Source organism: Mytilus californianus, unplaced genomic scaffold (assembly GCF_021869535.1).
Source record: "Mytilus californianus isolate M0D057914Y unplaced genomic scaffold, xbMytCali1.0.p SCAF_4, whole genome shotgun sequence".
Lineage (NCBI taxonomy): Eukaryota > Metazoa > Mollusca > Bivalvia > Mytilida > Mytilidae > Mytilus > Mytilus californianus.
In genome coordinates, this window is record NW_026262690.1 from 28,198,615 (window position 1) to 28,224,327 (window position 25,713).

The following is a 25,713-nucleotide window of genomic DNA, read 5'->3' on the forward strand; positions in this document are numbered from 1 at the left end:
AGCTAATGCCCCCTTTTAATATGTTAACGCTTTGATATATCGTTTAACTTTACAAATGTATGTTTCACTTTAAATGTCAAATTTATAGTAAATAGTCTTGCTTTCAGTTATGCATCAAACTAAATAAAAATCTAGTTTTAAAAATGATTTTAATTTTGGAACTTTTGGTTTTCATTGCTCTCCAACTTCGTATTTGAACATTGATGCGTGTGCCACTGTGATGCGGGTCAGGTCGTCCAAATCTTAAATGAGTCTTCTGAATCATCGTAGTTGGAATAATAATATAACAAGGTAGAAAATATACCATCTGAAAATCAGCTGATATGTGGTAATCACACTAATATTATTATTTGGAGAACGGTTTACAAAACCAAAATCTTGTTAAATCAAACGGAATTGACCTTTTTTTATTATTTTGTGTTGTAAGCAATGTTTAAATCTTTTGGCTTTTCAGAAATATACTATAAAACACAACAAACAAATCAAACAACTCTACTATTAATAAAACCTATTCGTAACGATCAAATTCAAATTTAAGTGAACAATTCTAATAATTTTTTTTTAGATATATTTTAAAAGATATGTTTAAGGTTGTCTGAATCTTTTTGGTTTGTGTGTCAAGATTCCTTCGATCGCCTAATTGTCCGTTGTTTAAATTTTCAAAATCCACCAAGATATAAGACAAACCATCCAATATAGTTTTTTGGCGTCACTTTTTAGAGCAAAAAATTTGAAAAATAATCAGGAAAAAAATTCATTTCGTCTATTGAATTAATTAAAGATTTGAAAGCATCGAAAAAATCATGGCTAAATAATTCATTTATTGTATGAAAACATTTACATATACAAATAACATATACAAATAAAAATATACCCTTACAAAATAACAGTAAAGAGAAGAAAAGCAGAAAAGATGGTGCTTCTATAATAATTTTGCAAAAATAAAAAGATATTACATTACATGTTTCAAATATATAAGATGCATTCAAATAAAGGAGTAGTTCATAGAAACTTGGTAAATTAGTTACGAATTTGTGCAATTACGGAGGGTGGATGTGTATAAGAAATAAAAATAAATTAAGAGTTAAGATAAAAGGGCATGCATCAATATAGAAATCAACAGATATGACAAATATGCCTAGTGCGCATATGGCACTGTGAATCCGACATCCTTAAAATATGTCTGCCAAGATTGAAATATACACTTTTTAGAATTCGAATTTATCAAGTTAATAACAAAGGTTTATTACTTTATGATACAGGGATATCCTTCTAATGATGATTTTCCAAACACAAACAAAATTATAATTAGGCAAATTTAAAAGAGTGATGTACCCACATTCAAGACTGTAGATGCAATGATGTATTCCACACGCAAACTTTAAATGTGTATTGTCATACTGTCAAAATGAATAGCTGTAACCTGTATTAACCAGGATACATGTTTAACTTTCATTCTGTTACTTTTCTTCGTCCTTGCTCAGATATCTCAGAAAACTTTCGTGTTCTGCTTTATGACCAGTTTCTTTCTTTATGGTATTGATTATAACTGTTGATAACGGTTCGTCGGATGAATCTACAAATATATGACATTTCAGAAATAAAGTTTCTAACATCTATACGTATACGTCATTTATTCCCTGGTTGAGAGTTGTCTCATTAGCACTCGTACCACATATTCTTATAGTTATATTTATTGCTAAGACAATTGTTCATTTTAAATTACCACTTCAACAGATAACCCCGAAAGTTGGATATGCTTATCCTATTATACTTCACTTAGCCCAGAAGACCATAGTGAACAATATTTATCATTGTCTGTCGTTTGTCGTCCGTAATCAGTTGCAACGATCTCCTCTAAAACTCATGACCGATCGGAACCAAACTTTACTGCCCATATCCGTGGGTTCTTTAGTTTTAAAAAATATGCCCAATGTTCCCGACTACCAGCCAACATGACCGCAAAATGGTATTATCTTTAAAACAGTCATAGATAGAGAAAATGTGGCATGAGAAAAATTGTTAATAATGTCAAGACTTTTTTACTGTATATCCAGATCAAAATTGTGAGACGACTCTGTGTAAGAGTAATAGATATTTATATGTTTTAGACTATTATCTTGAAAACTATAATAGATAGAGAAAAACTCTAATGGCACAAATGATCTGCAAAAAAGATTTACAAAAAAGTCAAATGGCCGAAATCATCATTCTTTTTCTCCGAGGAATAACTGCCGCTGAACGATGATTTTTACCCATTTTATGTTTTGCAGAAACCAAAGTTGATAGAGAGAAACATTAAATAGTAAAATTATATCAGCAAAATAATGAAAAATGAAAATAATAATATAAATTTATTGCGTCCTACAAATGAGCAAAAACTCCTAAATAGTTAGTCGATTTCTGATAGTATTTTTGCCCTTGAATGACGATATTTACCCAATTTTGTGGTTATTTGCAAAAACAACATAGATAAGAGAGTACAGTAATAGCAAATATGATAAGTAAAAAGTAAAATAACAAAAATACCGAACTCCAAGGAAAATTCAAACGGAAAGTCCTTTATCAAATGGCAAAATCAAAAGCTCTAAAATAAGATAAATCAATAGGCGAACAAAGAATTGTCAGTTGCCCTTGAATTATGCTACCTTAAGATATTATAAGTTCATGTCTAAAAATCAAAATGCCTAAAACACATTTAAAACAAAACAAAAAACTGCACAAATGGAATTAAATCGTGAAGATTTTTTAAAGCTATTTCCATCGAATTACTGGTGTAAAAGGAGATGAGAGAGGTGTATATGATCGAACAGACAGTCCATAACGTATATCCAAATTAAAACCACTAAAGGTGGAATAACTTGTTAAATCTTACCATCATATACAATGATTCCACATCTTTCTTCATACTCCTCCTTTTTTGAAGCCGTGTTTAGAATTCCCCTCAGTTGTTCTGTCAAGTCCTCCCTCTGGTTCATCATCTGCTCATAACTAAGTCCAGCAATCATTGAGATATGCATATTGTACAATGTCTTCACAGGAGTAAGATATTCAGCCGCAAAATAATAATCTGTATCTCTTGTCTTTAAAAACCAAAAAGTTAAATTTATTAATAGCATAAAATGTGTTTAAACAATGTTTGCAAATGTTACCAAACACTTTTACAAACTAAGGGTTTAAAGTCAAAATAATATTTTGCAAAATAAATTATTTGTGAGTTATGTATAAAACCTATAGTCAATATTTTATGATTATTTGAACATTCATATGCAAAAGAAATCTTTCAGTTTAGCGTGTGTATATTTGCATCCAAACATGGACCATTAACCCATATAGAATCACATAGGCAAAGTCCTTACAACTAGTACTGTTAGGACAATCCTTTCACAAAGCCATATTTGATTAAAACAATATTCATCTTTGTTTAGATGACGTCAAGCACTTTTTCTATAATTTTTATTAAAAATTTCATTATACATCAACAATGATCAGTCCAATATAATTGATATTATACAATTATTGACTTTTGTTGAGGTTGATACAATGATTTATCAACCCCAGAGATATATGATATTCACCAAGGCCAACGGCCGAGGGTGAATGTCATATCGCTGGGGTTGATAAATCATTGTATCAACTGAAATCAAAAGTCAACAATTGTTTTATTATATGACTTTTTATCCTTCTCCAATTTTCAGTATTTGCTCAAGATACTTTTAAAACTGTTCCCTGTTTTTATACTAAATGTATCATCTGCTTTTGCAGTTGATAATTTTCATAAGTTGAAATATTCGATAAAGTTTACTAAAAAAATACACCGAAAACAAGAAGAAACAAAAAACGGAAATTTACACGACGCTATAAACTTACGTCATTGACGTTGCCTTGGAATATCTATATTTAGGTATACAGACACTGTTCCGAATCTTATATTAACCTCTCGGGATTTTTGCCGCGGTGAATATAATGTTTTATCAAAGAGGATTTCCTACGCTTTTAACCAATGAGAAAACAAAAAATTTATAGTCATCTAATAAAATTAATATTCATGTAATTCTATGAACGTTCAACAGTCAACAGATTCATTTTTATTGACATTTAGCCATGAAAAAGGTTATTTCAATGAACAACCAACTCTTTTTGAAACCTTAAATATGGACATTTGTCAAAATCATAAAAGGCTACGTCACTATTTTCTAGATGCGGAGATATGATATATCTGCATTAAAATAGGAGCTTTTATAACAATATATAGTAATAAGAAAATGTGGAATGCTTGCAAATGAAACAAATATCCTCCAGAGTTCAAATGACGAAGATAAAAGCAATATGTATTGTGCATCATATTAGTTCGCTATGTTCAAATTTTGTGTTTGATTAAACTTACACAAATATGCCACAGATTACATGGGAATATCCGCTTTGCTCCAAACAGATGTTTCTCTACTTTTTCGACTCTCCATGGACCTTTTATTTCTGCATCAACCTCACTCAAAGTCGGTCTAAACTTGCAACTCTTTGGAATGATCTCCCACATCTGTTGTGAGACAACTACGTTGCGCCTACTTTTTTCTCTGTATTTACGTATTGGATCCTTCGACATACATTGAGTTACACGTTCTCTAAAATCTACCAAAAATACTTTGTTTATTTTTGACATCACTTGAAAAGTTTGTGTGACGAGACAGATCGTAATGCTCACATTAACTTTTAAAACTGAATATTTTAATAATTTTGATTTAAAATCAGACATCTTTTTTTTCTTTCATATGTAGTATAAGTAATATCATTTTGATACGTCACATATGTTAAAATATGTAGGAAACTATAGATTTATTAATCCTACCTGGAAGTACGTGCTTTAAATAATTCACAAAGAAACCCCACGCCAATCCATATGCAATATTTCCGACTGGAATTTGGGATTTCATTGACACATCTTTTCCTAAAGAAAGGAAACAAATAATTGTATAGATGATTTAATGATATGATAATGGTAAAACAAAGATCAATCAAGTAAAACAATTGCAGAGAGATAATTGTTTTCAAGTCTATTCTACATGACATGTTGCATGCAAAAACATGGAAAAATGATTTGCTATCAAAGTAGCTGTAATCGGTGACTTATTACAGGAAAAGATATTCAATTAAAGAATTTGAGTTTATTCACCCTTTCTTAAATTGTCAGTCACTACATCCAGAGACTTCTGCTACCACCCGCCCATTTAGGACCTTCAAAAATATATTTTGAAGTCGAAATATACAGATGTGTAACTTGTCAGATAAACTAATTGGTGGCCTAGGGCTTTTTCCTGCTCTTTGTTCGGGTTGTTGTCTCTTTGACGCATTCCCCGTTTCCATTCTCAATTATAATTGAACACTCAGGATTATGTTGTTAATACTGGCGTCAAACTGTACAAACTGTACGGTTAATTCATTACAGGTATCTGTCTTTACTTTTCTGTTTGTTTTTTTTCCCAAAACATTTTGGTGCTTGCACAAAAAGAAACAAAAATTCATAAAGTAAGCAGCATTTGACCAAGAACACGACAATGCATCTAAAAAGAACGAGGTTATATCTTACTTTTAAGTATGTCATACTCGTTTAATATTAGGTAAATATTTACCATTGTTCCTTACTAATTTGTGCAGCTTTACATGTTTCTTTTAAAAGAAATTTACAGTTTAACATTTATAAACCTATTTTAGGTGACAAACCTTTCTTTTCAAATGGAAATCTAGAAAAATGAAATGGTCATTTATCAAACTTCAAATTTACTAACTTAAATACGGACATCAAATGCTTCAATTGTTTTATCATATCTCTTTTTGTTCAGGTATAGTAGATATATCGTACACACCGTATTCATTGATATGTACCTTTAACAGCATCAACAATCATTTCCAAGTAGTCTTCGTCACGGTCTATACATATATGCCTAGCCCATCTGATGAATGAGGGGATATCTGCTGGTGTGATACCATTCAATATCGGAATTACATTCAACGAGTTCGTCTCTATGCCAATGCTTAAAATCTCTGCCAAAAACATGCTGATCATATCTCTATGTGATGATTCCGTGATGAACAATAGGACCCATCGTGCATCTCGTACACGTCTTTCGATTTCAGACAAAGAATCACCATCTCTCTCGCCTGATGATGCAGGTCGTGCCTGGGAATACCTGATTTTGTTTTTGTCAAGGTGATCTTTTACTTTAAAGACCAAATGCTTGTCTTTGTTGTGATATAATAAACACACTTCGTCCCTGTAACGTTCTGCTTCATCTGCTTTTTTCACTCCTTCCTGTTAAGAAAAAGAGTAAGTATTCAAAGCGCGCAGCAACATAAATTTTCCTTTCTTTTTTTTTAAGAAATCACGGAGTGTTTTCAAAGTTACATAATATATTTTAAAAGGCGTCGTTTGATTCCCTATTACTGTGAATCATGACTCTGCTCTAAAGTTGGTAAAGTAAGCAATACTCATAATGGCAGGTGTTATAAATCGTGGTAACAAGAACTTATTCTGTTTCACATTAGATATGATAAATCTTGTTACACAAAACACAGACCAGTATTTTGATTTATGTAGTGAATAAATGAAAACCAAAGATTTTGCTTCAACAAATGTATAACCTTATTTCAGTAATATAAAAGACAAACAAGCATACAATTAGTTCGAAAGACAAGCGCACAAAGCGCACATTTCAAAATACCACAGCCAGTGGCGGATCCAGAACTTTTCATAAGGGGGGGGGAGGGGGGGCTGACTGACCTAAGGGGGGGCCCGCTCCAGTCATGCTTCAGTGATTCCCTATATAATCAACCAAATTTTTCCCACGAAAGAGGGGGCCCGGGCCTTTTTTTTTCATTTTATGAAACCTACTTTTTTTTTTATCTCAACAACGTCGCCTCCATAAGATAGTTCTTCTTTAAATCATCTGTTGTTATTAACTTATTGTTGTATGTGTCCATAAATTAAAATCGCATATCGCTTAGCCTCAAGACTGTCTCGATTTTCAAATTATTGCAACTTCTGTTTTTTTATGGCTAACAAGTGCAACATTAAAGAGGCATTAGCTAAGAGTTAGACAAATATTTGAAATGCGACTCTTTTTGTTTCAAGTATTAATAAAAGCGGAATTTTGAAATACTATTTCGTTACAAGCAGTTAGTTTGGCCCAAATTTGTCAAAATAAGCTCAAAAACATCGCTGATTGCAAGTGAATGATTCGACCACATGTTAATCCGTATTCATGTGAACTTCAATTTAACCCCTTTGCTGGACATAGGTTACGCACGTAATAGGCGTGTTCTGGTATTAAAAGGAAAATAATGAAACAATGAAAATGAAACAAGGATGAACCATTTCGTTGACTGATTCGATCCACAAAAAAAAATCATTCTTATACAGGATAACACGATGATTAACATATTTTTTAACCTATGACATGAATTCAAATAGACCTAGAAAAAACCAATTGCACGTGGTCGCTATCTATTTATATTCATATTTATGTTTATATCGGGTTACATGACCATCGACAGTCTTCGGAGATCATCTCGATGGTTAATTAGATGGCGTCTAGACTAAAATACACACGAAATGTTGATAAATATTATCGAGTCCATGCATTGTTAATTGTTATTTTAGACTGTTTGTAATTTGGATATACGTTACAGTATGTTATACATCAAGTATGAGAATTTCAGTCAAATCGGTGAACATGAATTTAACAGCTTATGCCCCTTTAACTAAAGCAAAATAGTACATAAAGAATGAACAATTATTTGTTGTATTTTGATATGATTTCTATGTTGGATTGACGCTTTGCAGGGACATATTTACAAGCGTATGTTATAAAAGAGAGGCGAAAGATACCACAGGGATATTCAAACTCATAAGTCGAAAATAAACTGACAACGCAATGGCAAAAAGCGAAAAACGACGAAAAGACAAACAACAGTACACATAACACAACATAGAAAAATAAAGACTGAGCAACATATATTTTGGATAGTTTTTCGGTGTTTCGTAAATTATACCATAGTTTTTGTTGAAACCCCCGGCCATAACTTATCGAATTAAAATCCCCTTGTCAACTTTTAAAGTTTTTTTTTAAGATAATTAATTGTAAAATATTACTATTTCTTTTACCTCTAAAATAACTTTCATAAGAATCAGTTTAAATGTACCCTTTCGAGCCTATCAATTAAAACCCCGCCTATTTAAAAAAAAAAAAAAGGACGGACTTATTGAACGCGGGTACATGTATATCAGATAGACAAAATTCCTAGACAGCGATGGACGCATTTATAATGACGTCGGATAACGTTATAGACGGAATAAGATGTTCTAGATATGCTAAATGCGATGAAGAAACATATGCATTAGCCGTAATTACTTTTCTCTTTATCTGTAAGATTAGAACGCTGCAATAGAGATTCAAGAGTAAGCAAAGATTTCATGGACGAAAGACGACAGATTTCCGAGTTTTGAAGAGTTCTGGATTCCCAGATTAAAAGTTAAACTGCAAAGGGTTAGTTCTTTATAAATCAAAATCATTCAGTTTAAAACGTTTTTATTTTAAAATGAAATATTCATAAATCTGAGAAAACTTATTTCACAGGAATCTTTCCTAGATTTTGAATGAATCATACCACGTTTAAATATGTATCAATAGACCAAACCGTTAATTAATGAAAAGAGTTTTCAAATTGGTTATGATTAAGAAAACATGCTGCGTAGATAGGCCTAAACATTCTAATCTTCGTTTAGGATCTGACTTTCACGGTCCAACATTTTTATTATTACTTTCTAAAGCAACATAATTAAAGTCAGATGTCAGCTGTGTATTATACATTATTTTTGTTTAACATATACTATAGCTATACAATGGAGCCAATTTGAATGCAACCCCGAGTATAACAATAACCGAAAATTCAACCTACCCTAACTAATACGTTATATATATATACATTTATATTACCTTCAACACATTTGAAGTTTATTTGGCCTATTAAGTTTTGTTTTTGGCTCTCGGAGCGGTTTTATGTTTATTTCATATAAAGGACAACGAGCTTGGCCTACGTGGATTCGATTCCCACCCGAGGTATTCATTTATATAGGCTGGTGCAAAGCGTACAGATTTGCCTCATGGCCCAGCGTCGACTCTATTGATCCTATGTTTAAAAAATCAGTCAGCCTCAGCTAAGTCGCTCCGGTTTGCTTTCTTCTTTCTTTCTTTTTTCACGAAGTTTAGATATAACAAAACTATGGTATAATTGTGAAAATTATACCATACATAGCTACGGTATAGTTTTCGGTTATTGAGATGTATACTCTGGCTGCATTCCCATAGGCTCTATTGTACAACTATATGTTTATCATATATTAAACAAATTGAAAATAAAACGAGATGTTTTCCGCGTTGTCGTGCTGAGCATACTCCGCTCATAATTCAAAGTATCGGAAAACAGGAAGTGGGTGTCCTACAGACTCGAAAAGCGCTCACAAGTGACAAAAAACTAATCACTGCCAGTGTTGAACAAATATGAAGTAGGTTCATTAATTCCTGAGAACAGACTGACAGAGTGGCGAAAATAGTTGTATTCAGTATAGATTCAAAGTATCGACAAACTTCTAGGAAGTAGATATCTGACAGATCCGAAAAGCACTCAAACCTTAAAACTTATCAATGTTAAGCAGCTGACTAAATATGAAGTAATTCGGTTGAGTAGCTTCTGAGAAAAGTATGACGGAAATATTTGTAGGACGATCAGACGGAAGAACAGACGACGTGTAAAAATCATACAAATATGTCAATATCTTTACGACATACCCCTGGTTTTCCGAGTTGATCTTTAATAACGTCATGTATGCCCTGTCTGAGTTGGTATGAAATAGTAGCAGATTCTCCTTTTTCTTCATCTAAAATTGAAACAAAACTCTGGTAATTGACTTTTAATCTCATGACCTAGAACTTAACTACTTGACAGTTATACAAAACTTTTAGATTTCTTTTAAAGGAATTGTATTTTTAAGAATTTTTTTTTACAAGAAATGTTTGAGAACAGCATGCAACGGTTACTGAAACAGGCGGTGTTAACTCTCAAAGGACTGGGATATCATATTAACATTAATAGTATACACTTATTTTTAATGGCTAAGAGGAAAATAGAAAGTTTATTGTCCTCTATAGACACCAACTATTTCCCAAGGCAAACTGATGGAAAAAGAAGGTGTCGAGGGAGACAATTAACTTGTTATTGTCCGAATAGCCAGTAAATAAGTGTGTTAATATTCAAAGAGTAATTGGGTGGTGAAATTGCGTGAAAAAAAATGTTTACCGGATACTAGTTTCAAAATCTATTTTCTGGAAACAAAAATGATCCCGTACTTTTATTACACAATCTGTATAAAAGTACGGGAAATTGTTTGCTTCCAGTACATACCCAGTAAATTGTTTTGAATCTATTAACCTGTAAATTGTTTTATTTTTTGACAATTTAGTTACAATATTAAATTTATTCGTTTATTATGATTTTAAAAGAAAATTCATTCTGGAGTATGATAATCTAAAATATTTCATTGCAGTTGTAAGCACTAAAGTTACTCACCATCATACATCAACATTTTAGTCAATACGCCATACTGTTTGTACTTTTCATGGTTTAGGATTTCATTGAGGTAATGGTAAAACCTTTGAACCTCCACATCTCTCTGTTTTTTGGTGAAATTACATAAGATTTCCTCTTTAATTGTTCCAAGTGCACAAAATGCCCCTGGGTATTGAGCAACACAGAAGTATTCCTAAATAACAGTAAATAATAAAGTTTAATTATAATTTTAGTCGTCTCAAAGCTATCAGATAAGCATATTACACACATGGAATGTAGCTATAAAAGTGAATAAAATTCTATGCAAAACACGTTAAAAAAAATGAACACTACAAAAAATTGACATTACATTTCAATCAGCATTTACAAAACCAAACAAAAAAGTCTTTCGGAATTTTCTATAACATTTAAAAATATTCAAATATTTGTTTGTAGAATTTATCAAACCAAAAGACCATATACCGTAGATTTGCAAACTAGAATGTACGTGTTGTTGTGCAAAACATCCCCATTCGTATTTCAAAGCATTGGAAAACAGAAAGTAGATAGCTTGACAGATTACAACTCTTCAATGATGACCAAATATGAAAACATTCCGTTCAGTAGTTTCTGAGACGAAAATATTTGATAAACAAAAGGACGAAGGGATGGACAAGAGGATTGCAATATAGCCCCCACTTTTAGAGTGGGTTTTAAATGTTGATTGATGTTTGCCATGCGTCTAGCGGCAAATTTGTCATGCATAGAACTATAAATCAATCGCATTATTTCCACAAAGATTTGTGACCGGGGTGAATAGCGGGTATTTCGACTGTAATTTGAAAAGAAAGGTGCTTAGGGTAGAGATATGTACCTTGCCTTTCAGTTGGTTCTATATAATGGAAATATTAAATAATTTCAAGGCACGAGTACACGTGAAAATAGAACTTATCAATATCAAGACGTGCAATAAAAGTCCTTTTGGGTATTTTGTATCGCTGGGTTGTTGTCTCATGGACATTTACCACACAACTTATACTAGTCGTTTTCAAAACATTTTGTGAGAAAAAATATAAAAACGCTTTGTAGAACATAACAACATACTTACACTTTTAACATGTCCGTTCTTATCCCTTTCTGTAACTTTACACACTTTTGGACTGTATGGTCTGTTATTAATTCTTATATCAATTTCTCCAACCTCCTCAACGTCTCGATCATCATCTCCAAGTTTACCTGTACTTCTTCCACTATGCGGTAATAACATGAACAGACAGAGAGGCATATGTCCAGGATTGTCATTAAACCAGTCCGATTTTTTTATTCCTTGCGCAAGCTCTGAAAGTACAAATAAAAATAATAAAGTATAGCAAACGTCTGGAATATTGTATTATAATAAATAATTATTATTTTAATTCTAAGCAGGATCAAATTCAAGCTTTTCAGGTAACAATGTAATCTAATATGATGGCATCAAGATCACAATTTCAATAGGTCAACATTCATCGTGTTTTGTTTCACTTTTGTTAGGAATTGCAAAATTTTTTATGCAAACATTCTTACATTGAGCATCTGAGATCTAGTATTCGTTTGGTATTTATTTCATACCCTAAATAATTGCCGTATTGATAGCCCGTAATAGTGGCACACCCTATTACCGGCTATCACTATGACAGACTCAATAGGATGTGTGCTCCCGATTACCATTTCAAAACATTATTTTTGATAAAGTGTACAGCAGATTTGTGTCTGCTGTTTGAAAATGCCATTGAAATATAATTGATTATGCAATCGTGTACAGCATGTTTTAATCTGTATTACCCAATGATAGCCGGTAATAGGATGTGTACCGACTGTTACTACGGCAGATACAATAAATACATATACAAATATTTTATTGGAACAAACTCATTAACAATTATTATAGATGGTTACGGCCTATTACATATATAATAATATTTATTGACATGATAGACTGAAAAGTTACATACTAATATATCAAAGTATTAAACTATTCCTTATAATTAGACACTCTGATATGAAAGAGGAACTATTATATATTAAGACAGTCTAAGTAATAATGCCGAGCTATTGTTTACCAATAGAGATATTTTTTCAACAGTGTTGCGCTGTATTTTAAATATAACATGTATTCTATTTTCTAATATTTCTCGTTTTGAGGTAAGTCAATATATAAACATTATTATATAATCTCAATAGGATATGTGTTAATGATTGCCATTCAAAACAATTGTTTTGCTTTCGAATACAATGGATACAAATAAATCGTGTACATCAGAGTTTGATCTGTACGTGTTACCTATTGCATCTGCAGTACCGATAATCGGTAAAAGGGTGTATCAACACATTAACGAATTCATTTGTTCTATGTCGAGAGAGGGACAGGATAGAAGATTTAACATAAAAAAAATCATGGTAGATTCAATTTACATCCTACCATACCACACCATAATACCTGCAATCGGTACAACAGATGCAATCGCTAACACAGTTCCGACGAATATTATTTGGCATGGCAGGTAGGTAAATCTATTCGAACTCCCAACTTATAGAAGTATTGAATAGAAGTTGATACAACTCCTATACACACACCATAGTCTTGCTTTAATTTGTCGTTTCTAAAATAAATTAGGGGTAAATGAAGAGCAGCATATAGAAGGGCTCAACTGTTTCAATGGAAAACCAGAAAATAATTATTCGAATTTTACCTGTATTCATTTTTGTCTTTTATTCCTTTTAAATTTTCTTTCTATTTAGGGGGAATATATTACTATTAGCAGTATTTACCAAGATCCTATTTGGGGTCCTAAATATAACAGTAGAAAGTCCCGATTTTCATTTTTGAGAGTTAAGTGTGCTAAATACTAAAACAAATTAACGCAGAAGAGAGGAAAACTAACTTTCACTGATTGCGATTCTCAACGTCCTACACAGGAACGTAGAGGATCAATTCCTGGGTGTGATATTAAACATCACCATTATTCAGTTGAGACATGTTTTTCCCTTCTGAAACTGATTCTCTTCATTCTCCCATTCTTTCCTCCAGTTTTTCCTTTTTTTCTCTTATCTTAAGTCTATTTTTTTGTCAATGTTTGTATTATAATTGTTTTTCACTCTCTTTTATCTTTTCCCTACCCCTTTCTATACCTCCTCTTTTAAAATCGGGATGTATATAGTAGTTCGTCCCACTGTTGTATCCACATTTGCTACTGAAATGCTTGACAGAATTTTACGAATATCTCACATAATCTTCACTCACATTATGTAATTCTGCTCCTTTCATTTCATTTTTTCATTCGAAAGGTTTTGGTTTTGGGGATTTACTTTGGCATTTCACGAAACTTTCAGAATATCAACCATTTTGCCCCTCCTATATTTTTTTTACATGAATTATATTTAAAGGTTCCCTAAACATACCATAGACTTTGTCCTTGCTTTATTTGAGGGCGTGATATTATTTGTGAGCTTTGCTCGCAGTACTCATATTTAGTTTTTTTAAGATGATTTCAATTCTAAGACTGCCTGCATCCTTATTTATAGTATTCAAAACATTGACAGGAAAAGTATTCTTATGTTATGTTCTTCTTACATTTTTGTTTAAGGGGCCAACTGAAGCCCGCCTCCGGCTGCGGGATTTTCTTGCTGTGTTGAAGACCCATTGGTGGCCTTGGGCTGTTTTCTGCTCTTTGGTCGGATTGTTATCTCTTTGACACACTCCCCATTTCCATTCTCAATTTTATTCAAATTCTATGAAGATACTTCACGTGCAATCCGTGTCTACGATTGCCAAGACATGGCCTACATTTATTTTATGAAACCTTTTTTTTCGTAATTTGCTATCATTGACGATTTTTTTCGAAAACAAAATGAGTAAACGCTCAACTTGATTCAACTTGATTCATTGATGATATGTTTTAAATATGTGAAGTCCTAATTCAAGAATGTAAGAGACAAGCACACGATAAAATCACTAAAAAAAGTCACTAACAAAACGTCACAGAACGAAAGTCACGATTCAGTTTGAGAGAATGTTTTCACAATATTATTTGGGTCATCAGTTTTTGTAAAGCAAAACGTTATAAAAATTAATTTATGTTTTAATAGTTAAAAAGGTTATGACCATAAAATGAAATCATATGAATTTCAGTTTGAACCTTTGACAATATTTATTTGGTTAACCAATTTCTTAAATATATATAAGATTTAATAATAAAAATGTAAAAATATATGAAAAAGTTCTCTCTTAATATTGTGGATACATGAACATCACACATTTTGAAAATAATTTAGAAATTAATAAAAGGGTTACTGATACGCACTTTTCGAAAGTTAGAAACACGCTTCAGGTACTCACAAAGCGGTTTGTGGTCGTACACGCCGACATAGCAGCCATCAATGTGGTGGTGATATGACGTAAATGCTACACGTAAAGAAATGGGTTTTTTTTTTTACGTTAAGAATGAAATTATAAATTCTTCTACATTCAGGACCGTGCGTTCCTCAGAGAGTCAAATAGAAAAACAATCATAGTGTTACAACATATCATATTTTTTTGATACCATATTTGGATGTTTCCGCAATAAATTTTATCTACAAGTTGTAGATATTCCTTTGAACACCAATTGCACCCCTATAATAGCAGACTTGTTCCTGCATTGTAATGCATCACAGTTTATAGCCAAACTGGATACAGATCCACCAGAATTCTATTTAATTGATAAATTCAACAACACGCGCATTTATACTTTTGCGTTAAATAAGCAAGAATTATCTTAATCTACTGCCGACATATACCCAAGGAAACTTACTTAGAATTACTGTCCTTTCCTAGAATAAGATATTTCAGTTTCACACGAGCCTGTAATTCATTGGTTGCCGTTGGTCGCTGTCGATCATATTGGGTTTATTTTTTTTTATTGTTTTTTACATAAACCAGGCCGTTGTTCTTCTCGTTTGAATTGTTTCACAGGTTTAACATTTTGTCATGGCGGAGCCTTTATTAGCAGCTTACTATACGTTATTGGTTAGCTCATTGCTGAAAGCTATACGGTTACGTATACTTGCTTAGATCTACGTGAATTGTTTTCTGGTGGATATTTGTCTCATTGACAATAATAGTACATATTCTTATTTTAATATTGATTTTTAAAAAAGTCTTTTTCATGTATGCTAGTGAAATTTTGTTTGTTTATGATTAAAATAAATGGGGAATGTGTCCAATGATTCCCCCGCTTGCATATAACGTTATAAAGGGACATAACCCAAGAACGGTAAAAGTGACGCTATCCAATTTCGTACTTGATGTGAATTTTGTGGTAATAAGCACTGTGTATATGATTCATAACATTTGGTTGAGGCAAACTTAAGTTAGAGAACGGAAACGAAAATTTCAGCAATTTCTCCATTTGTAAAGTGGCATAACTCTAGAAAGGTAAAAGTGACGCCACCCAAATTCATACTTGATCTGTGTTTTGTGGTAATAAGCATTGTGTATAAGTTTTATAACATTTGGTTGAGGCAAACTAAAGTTAACGGAAACAAATTTCGGGACGTACGGACGGACGAACGTACAGACAGACAAGGCCCCCTCCACGGCGGGGGCATACAAATGTCTAAAATGTCGGTGTCGAAATTGAATATACCAAAATAGAATTCTATTTGATTATAATTGCTATGCAAACTCAGATGTAACGAACATTTTTTTCTCACAATGTAACCATAAACAAAATAATACCTGGAAGAACAAGTTCAAGGTACCCTGTGAAATGTGACCATGCCATTCCAGCGGCCAAATTACCAGCAGGCAACACAGAGTCAATTGTGACATCAGCTATAAAGATGAAAAAATTGATTAAATACGGAAATTAACATAAACGACTTCTACAATTTAACCATTAAGAATTGGCTAGTATTGAAAAGTGAAATTTTTCCGGTGATAATCTTTTATGACTATTTTACAGATTTGAAACGCAAATATTGCAGTAGAGTTTAACTAGAGGTGTTTCAGTTGGCTGTCAAGTTCAACTAATATAATAAGGTTGTAAACATTTAGTCACTATTGGTTTTTTCCAAAGGGACATGTACCTACATCCAATATGCTTATTTCACCAGGAATAATTTATGGTATTTATTATCATTTGAAAATGTGTCATGTGTCTGTGTCTAAGTATACGCTACGCTTATTGAATAGATTCATAAAATGCGCTCGTCTAATTTTTAATAACGTTAAAACAAAATGTATAAGATTGAGCCATTTGGTTGTTTAATATCTTAAGTACTAACCTCGAATCATTTCAATAACATTCCAGATACATTTTTCATGTAAATTTCTTTGGAGGATCACATGACTTGCTAACTGTAGCATGGGTAACTTTGGAATATTCTCTTCAACAAGGCCATCTTTCAATAGAATGATAAGCCGGAGCTTGTTGGTCTGCAAACTTTTTTCCAATGCTAAAAGTGTTTCCAGTGAAAATGAGAAATTTTCTATGCTCTCTTTAGAAAGAATTAACAGCATTTTCTTACTCGCTGAAATTGCCTGATCAATTGCCTGGTACGTTCTAAATCCAGGCATTATGTGTTCTTCTGGAGAAACATACGCCACTCCATTGTTTTGAAATATAGTAAAAATGTATTTAGATATTTCGTATTCATCGTCATTGTTATACATTACAAAAACTTCTGCATTTTCTACGGCTTTTAACCACGGATCTTCATCGTCCTTTCCATTAGGGTCTCTACCGGTCGCCATATTAGGAAAAAACTAAAATATGTAATTGGAAATAATGTTCAACACATTTTTATCATTAAAATCTTTTTATTAATCTTCAGATTATTTAATTTTCTGTTCAATAAACGCCACTTTCAAAAAAACTTTATTTTGCTATGCAGTTTGAATATCATGCAGTGTAAAATGTGTAACGTGAGGGTACCCAAATTTCACATTTTTTTACATGTTTTTCACCTACGTTTATTCAAGAAACACAAAAGTTTCCATTCAGTGATTATTTGTAGATGTGTCCTTATTTACTATATAGTTCCACAAATTTAATTTTGAATCCATACTGAATCATAGAAAAATCGGTATGAACCGATCTCTAAACAATCCAAGATTCTGTAATGAGGAGTACCTAAATTGCTTTACAACACACCAGTAAACATCGAATAGCAGATGTTTTGTTTTATTTCTTAAAATTTTTGAACAATTTAACGATATTCCTTGTTTGTTGTGCATCTTGTATGAAATGGATATCTGTGACATATTTTAAAGTAGCCTTTTTGTAGAAATAGCATGCAACGTTTCCGTAAATTTTACTTTTTTGACTGGCGACTTTATCTGTTGATATATAATGTGACCGTTTTGTATATGTTTATAAGTATATATAGCTATGTTGAAAGAAAAGCATAATGGCATATTATAAAAATACGAATAGTTTAGTCTCTAAGAAAACCTATAAGATTTCCTCTGTTTTTTTTTATTTTTGCAAAATGGATACAATTTGGGAACTGTGACGTTACAATCCTTGTTAATGTTCCATGTATCGTAATAAAACGTACGTTATCAAGAATATAGATAAACCTCATCTTACCCCGGTACTCTTAATTATTTTTGAAAAATGTTTTGAACATGATTTGTAACATTGCGCATAGCCAGTTGTTTGGAATTCTTGACTCCTAGTAACCTTCAAGGCTAACTTTAGTCTTTGAACAAAAATTCAGAAATGACAAACTTTTTTGGGGGTTAAATTTTATACTTATAGATTAAGAACATCTGAAGGGTTGCTTCAACAGAATGTTAAATCATAATATATGTTCAGACATGATGGTCATTAAAACTATTGTCTCAAAACTATGAACAAAATTGTTGAGAAAGCATCTCAAAGTTGCATTGATAATTGATGTTGTTATAACTTGTGTCTAATCCCTTTTGATACTTTTGCAAATAAAATATGTTTTAACTGTAATTGATAAATCTATGAATCATTTAAAAGTGCCATTGAGATTCTCTTAATCTTCTTATACATACACCCCCTCCCTTATATTACAAGTATTCGTGAATTCAATGATGTTTATTTATAGAAGTATAAACCACATCTCTAAAACATGAAGGCAACTTTAAACAAAAGGCATCTACAGTCAATTCATATTTTTGTTTTGTACGTCATATAAGTTTCATCTTCTCTGTGGTCACGTGGTTACCTATAGGGGATTGGTCATTAGCTAAGTCAAACTTAAGACTTAAAACGTATCTTTAAATTGCATCCTTGTTCAAGCAAGTACGATTTATAAGTGAGTGCAAAAGACTGGTAAAAAAATATATATAGGAAGATAATGCTATATTTGAGCTACCCCGTTAAATTCATAATCGGTGTATATAAGAATACTTGAGGATACAATGTGTAATTCTTAAAATATACTACGGTAAAAAGTTTAAAACTGAAAAGATGTTTGATTTGATACAAAAAAACCTGAAAGTATTGGACTGGATACATTAAATGAACACACAGTAAACTAACAGACTATACGCTAAAAGACTATACACTAACAGACTATACACTAACAGACTATACGCTAAAAGACTTTACACTAACAGACTATACGCTAAAAGACTGTACACTAACAGACTATACACTAACAGACTATACGCTAACAGACTATACACTAACAGACTATACGCTAACAGACAATACGCTAACAGACAATACGCTAACAGACTATACACTAACAGGCTATACGCTAACAGACTATACACTAACATACTATACGCTAACAGACTATACGCTAACAGGCTATACGCTAACAGGATATACGCTAACAGGCAATACGCTAACAGACTATAAGCTAACTGACTATACGCTAACAGACTATACGCTAACAGACTATACGCTAACAGACTAAACGCTAACAGATTATACGCTAACAGACTTTACGCTAATAGACTATACGCTAACAGACTATACACTAACAGGCTATACGCTAACAGACTATATACTAACAGGCTATACGCTAACAGACTATACACTAACAGACGGTGAATGATAGTGTTACATACTCAATATATGATTGAGTCTACAAACTTACCCTCAAATAGTGGCACATTTTTCATAGAAAATGTCAATAAGCGACGCAAAGAAGGAAAAGGTTCTTAAAAAAACCTAAGTTTTACAGGACATTTTTCCAAACTACTTAAATAAAATAACATGTAAGGAAATGAATATACTATCAAATAATGAAATAGAAACGGGAAATATTTAAAGCGGGAAGAATTAAATTACAATTTCAAAAGCCCGTTTAAACAAATATTTACTCTTATGACGTCATTTCTTATGCAACAAGGATATATTGAAAAAAAATTAATGGACTTTAATTATACAAATATATATAATAACAAGAAAATAATTGTAAGGTTTTCTGAACACAATTATCCCCCCTCTATTTTTTAATGTTTTTTGTCTACGTCTTCCACATTTATAACTACTAATAATATACGATGTTGGTAAGAGTCAATGAGACAGCAACCCAGCAAGAAAATAAAAGACCACTCCCATTACTTTACCATCAACGTAAGGGTTTAGAATCACCCCATTGACGTGGTGAGATAAATATCATGTGATTGCTAACTAGATTTAAGATAAACCGTATGCCTCACAAAAACTCCCAGATTCCTACAGAAATGTGTGAATTAACTAATGAAATGTATTTTACTTAAAGCATCCAGCAACTGTACTAGAATTTCATTTCAATTAGGCATAACTCAGTTCTTTGAGATTCTATAACAAGTACCATAATCCTAACCAGACAAGAATCTGTAATTCAGTGGTTTTCGTTTGTTGCTGTAGATCATATTTGATTTTCGTTCATTGTTTTGAACATAAATAAGGCCGTTCGTTTTCTCGTTTTGATTGTTGTACATTTGTCATTTCAGGGACTTTTATAGCTGACTATGCAGTATGAGTTTAGTTCATCGTTGAAGGCCATACGACGACCTTAAGTTGTAAAATTGAGAATGGAAATGGGGAATGTGTCAAAGAGACAACAACCCGACCATAGAACACACAACAGCAGAAGGTCACCAACAGGTCTTCAATGCAGCGAGAAATTCCCGCACCCGGAGGCGTCCTTCAGCTGGCCCCTAAACAAATATATATACTAGTTCAGTGATAATGAACGCCATACTAAACTCCAAATTGTACACAAGAAACTAAAATTAAAAATAATACAAGACTAACAAAGGCTACAGGATCCTGACTTGGGACAGGCGCAAAAATGTAAACTGCTATGTCATTTGGTCTCTGGTGGAGAGTTGTCTCATTAGCAATCATACCACATCTTCATATTTTTATGTTATTCAAGATATAGTGATACTTTCGATCATCCATTTGAAAATTTACTCTATGTGATAAAATGTAATTGTGTGATTTGAAATGTATAGAATATTGTTGATAGAATTATAAAAAAAGGAAATGCGAATATTGATCTGGGTAAATAATACATTGTCCCCTCTCTCACTTTTGTCTATCTGGGGATACATTTTTCGGTTATTTTTATATGTTAAAAAAGCTAACATTACATCTTAATGTTTTTGGTGATTGGGAACTTTGTATTGCGGGGAGATCTTTCATAGTTTTCCTACCGAAGGTCGGTGGTTTATCTCCGGACACTTCGGCTTCCTCCACCAATAAAAAGTGACCACCACGAAATAGCACATATCCACCAATCAATCAAATCATAGTCGCTGCTGTTTTTTTTTCAATTTATCAGGAAAATAGAATAAGTAAGAATTGTATAATGGCGATAATCCCCTATCATAACTTTCATTATATATATTTACATGATATACCAGTATACGTTGGACTATGTAAGTGATGAATGAAAAGATGTAAAAATAACGAAAAGATTTATTTCTTCATTTGCGAAAACTGAATCTCATAACTAACCAGATCTAATTGTATATATACAAATTACTTACTGTGAGATAAATCTGGTTTCGTTTCTTCCTGATATCTATTCAATCTGGGGAAATCACCCATCAACAAACTGAAAATAAAAGATTTCTAGGCACCCACTTTCCTCTTCGTGTTAACACTGTAAACACTTCATATTAAACATAAAATGGAAAATAATATAAAAGATATCATTTTTATCAGTTATATATAACTGTTTGGTAGCAATATAAATAAATTTAAAAATAGCTTGTGGAATTTACTGAACTATTTTTATCATAGTTCCTGTGATTTTATTAAAATCTATATATAGGTAAAGTTAACAGATTCTATTATTTACTTTAAGCACTAAACAACGTGCCCCGATGAGAACTGTTATAAGCAAAAGCAGTTAAATATAGAGCGTAAACAAATGTGTATTAGGTGGAACAACTGCTTATTTGCATACTATAGGTACTTTTAGCCTTCAGCTTTTTTCTAAATCCGGTTTTTTTTTTCATTTTCTTTTAAATTCATTTTTTTTTGTGTTTTTCAAATATACTAGAAATGACGTGTACTTACTATTTACTATCAAATCCTAGTTTACTATCCTCAGCGGTAAATGTTCATGTATACATAAGTGTCGTTAAATGAAATTGGATACCCTGCGTTTATCATGCTTTCAATATATTTATTTAGAAACTACCCCTTTACAACGACCGGGGGCACTTGCGTACAGGGTATCCACAAATGCGTCTAACAGCATATGCAATGAATATATACATGTCATTTTCAAAAAATTTAGAGTTAAAAATTGGTACATTGTAAAATAAGACAGCTTACATAAAAGAAATAGCACAGTATGTACAACATAAACATAGAAAAATAAACTAAGAGTTACATAAGTCATATTATACAAACAAATCACATTTAAACTTTAGGTTCCAAAACCAATGATCTGTGAGAGTACATTTTGCTCAACACTTTTTTACTTATAATAAACTGTCCATATTTTTACTAATATAGGGATCAACCTGATAAAAATAATCACCTATCAGTATTTGTATTTTATCGTAGGATGATAGCTCTGTGAAGAATGCTGAGGCCTGGGAAGGTAGAACTTAGATATTCATTTATATATATCAGTAAAGTATTCATTTCTTATAGAAGAAAATCCGGAACATTCAAGTAGGAAGTGTTCAACGGACTCGTCAGATTTACATAAACATTTGGAAAGTGGGACTCTCGCTAAGATTCATCCTATTTAAGACTTGATTCACAGGTAAACAGTTTGTTCACGTGTTAACAATTTTAGTCTTGCAGACTTAAAGTCAAGCAAGTGTAGTCGTGTTTCCCTTGTATTCAAATAAAACACAGACACGTTGTATGGGTCTTTGGTTCTTTTATTTCATCAGAATTCATGTAAATATTCTAAGTGAAAAATGACCCTCACATGTAGTGCAAATTTCTTTGCTTCACCAACTGATTGGTTTGAATCAGTTTACATTCTCTACAATATATGTAATACCTTATATAAGAATATAATAGTCCTAGACTATTTCAAAAGTAAAGATATAACAACTTCCTAATGAGCTGAAGAAAATGGCTACCACTTCATATAAAGACTTTAGCCAACTGTCCAAAACAAAGAAAAGTTAAACAAAAGATTCCCGCCTAAATCATACTGATCGACCAATAGAAAAGAAATTAATCAATAGGTTATGTTCTACCTGAATAAACTAGCAGACTACAAATTATAATAAATGTAAATAGAATATATTCAGTATATAGTCTAATAACATAAAACCTTAATTAACTGTTAAAACATAAAAATATAGCTCTTCCACACAAGTTCGACAGATACTGGTGCAAAATTAAATTTAGAGAAAACATCTAGACTGCTTTTATTATTTATCACTTGATATTCCCTTCTACAAACAAACCTTCCAAGAAACTGTTTAAATTTAGCACATACTTACAACTTCTCGTCCAATCAAATTGCTTATATTTGCCTTCTAATTTTCATAGTACATACTTTTCCTGTGTACTAAGTAACTACGCATGAATGACCACAAGGGTAAGATTTCATTGTATCGTAATCAAGATATTTAAAACAAAAATTGCCACTGGCTATTTTGAAATAAAATGCTGTGTTCCAAATTAAATTAAATAGTTTGTAATTAGTTTTCACGTTGATTTTTAAATATCCTGCTATTAAAATCTTTGGATCTAAAAAATGTTTTTGACAATTGCAAATTTTATCATTTAAATAAAGGTTAATACATATGGTTCTTTATACCTTGATTAGAGTACAACGATATCTTAAAATTATGATAATGTATCATCCATGCAATTACTTTGTACACAGAAAAGTGTGTACTATGAAACCTTGAGAAGGAAAATTAAAGCAACTTGGTGATAATTTTAACTTTCTTAAGGAAGGTGATGTATTTCGTCATGAATTGATTGATTTATTGATTATTGGTTGCTTAATGTCCAGTGGCAAATATTTCATGCATGTTTAGGACGATGTCATGAATTGAAAAACTGTGATTATGTCTGAAGATAATGTGCCACCTATATATATATATAAACATATTCTGATAAATCTTTTAGTTTTTACTTTGAAATAATAAAAAAAAGCACAAAACACAAAACCTATAATCTCTGATCTATTGGTAGTTGCTTTTTAATGCCTATCTGCTAGACTATATCTATGGGGACAAACTATCTATATGTTTCAAATTTATTATAGCTTTAGTTTTACTGTGAAATTAAAAAATGTTTTCAAAACATGTAAAGCTTCCACTGCAATTTAATTATTGCCTGCTTTTGGTCAATTTATTTTGTCATCTTACCATGTAAGAAGAACATGTATAGTAAAACACCGCTTTATATCAGTATACATACTTACACCAGCAGCTACCATCTTTTCATTCTGGAGTGAAGGGCCTTTTGAAATCACATATTTTACAATGATACTAGTGAGTAGATTTACAAAACTTCGTTAATGAGCTCCGTTTTAAAAACACCTGTGATACAAGTAGTCAGCCAAAATAAACTATCAATAGACCAATGAAAAGGTTACTCGAGTTGTAAATATGTGCTAAATTGGATAGTCTATGAAAAGGTATATACTATGAAATTAAGAGCTCGGGACAAGCCCCTCGCTCTAAATTTCATAGTATATACCTTTCCATAGACTAACCTAGACATATTCGAGTTAACATTCGAGTTGTAAAAGTGGTCCAGACCAACCATATTAAACAAATTGATCATATACTGTGGATAATCCCACCCCTTTGAAGCGTTAGGGATTTTAGCTCTTCAAATACAATTCGACATAATTTACTTGTGTCTAGGCCTTGAATCCTAGCAAAATAAAACACCCTTTGTCTATCAAGAAAATCGTTTATTGGCTCCCATCCCAAGTCTAGGAAAAGAGCAGATTTTGGAATATTCATCTTAGTATTAAAAATCAGCTTGGCCGTTTTATATTACCATGTTTCAAGTATTTGGTGACTTGAAGCGGTTGACGGTAGCCATACGACACATCCGTGTGCTAGAGATGGCCCAGAGTTCCAGAGATGATCAAATCGCTGAAACACCTCACTCCTAAATTATTGAAAACTATCATTCTGCATTGGCAATAGTATCTTAGTGTAAATTTGATACACCCATTCGGGCTAAAGCCCTCGAGGTGAATCTAATACAATAGAGAACAGACAATATCTAATAGCACAAACACATTTACATTAAATGGTTATGGCATACAGTATAGTGCATTTGAAATAATAAACTACAAATATGTGTTTATTGACAGATAAACAATTATTTGTATCCATGAACAAAAAAGGATACATATCAAAAAATAAAAAAATAAAAGTTATACAGATTTTCTCAATAAAAGACAATCATTAATATATTTTGTGGGATTTTTATAATGACTGGCAAACTGCTTTTCAAAAGTGTGGTCATATGCCTCAGTGTTATAGCTGATTGCAATTTAATAAAATTGAAATTAAGATTAGTATTAATGTTTGTATATAGGTATCCCTCAATGATATATAGCATGGACAGACTGAGAAGAAATGGTATTCATCCTCAATTTCTTGCCTATTACAGGATAGGCAAATGCGTTCTTTTCTTTCATTAGTGGTATAACGCCCAC

General features: G+C 32.0%; 1 protein-coding gene across 2 annotated transcripts; it reads right to left on the reverse strand.

Annotated features, from left to right (window-relative positions):
• Positions 1–801: 801 nt before the first annotated feature.
• Positions 802–21,784, reverse strand: LOC127737857 (uncharacterized). Of its 2 annotated transcripts, none has more exons than XM_052248806.1 (11): positions 21,590–21,784; positions 16,903–17,383; positions 16,355–16,450; positions 11,708–11,937; positions 10,621–10,813; positions 9,843–9,931; positions 5,881–6,307; positions 4,847–4,945; positions 4,388–4,629; positions 2,876–3,083; positions 802–1,576 (listed from the first exon to the last, which is right to left on the reverse strand). In XM_052248806.1, exons 2-11 carry the CDS (start codon positions 17,369–17,371, stop codon positions 1,461–1,463), a joined length of 2,169 nt encoding a protein of 722 aa, XP_052104766.1. In that variant the 5' UTR covers positions 17,372–17,383; positions 21,590–21,784; the 3' UTR covers positions 802–1,460. The 2 variants fall into 2 exon arrangements, with proteins under 2 accessions (XP_052104766.1, XP_052104765.1); XM_052248805.1 differs by lacking the exon at positions 21,590–21,784 and adding an exon at positions 19,702–19,734.
• Positions 21,785–25,713: the final 3,929 nt, after the last annotated feature.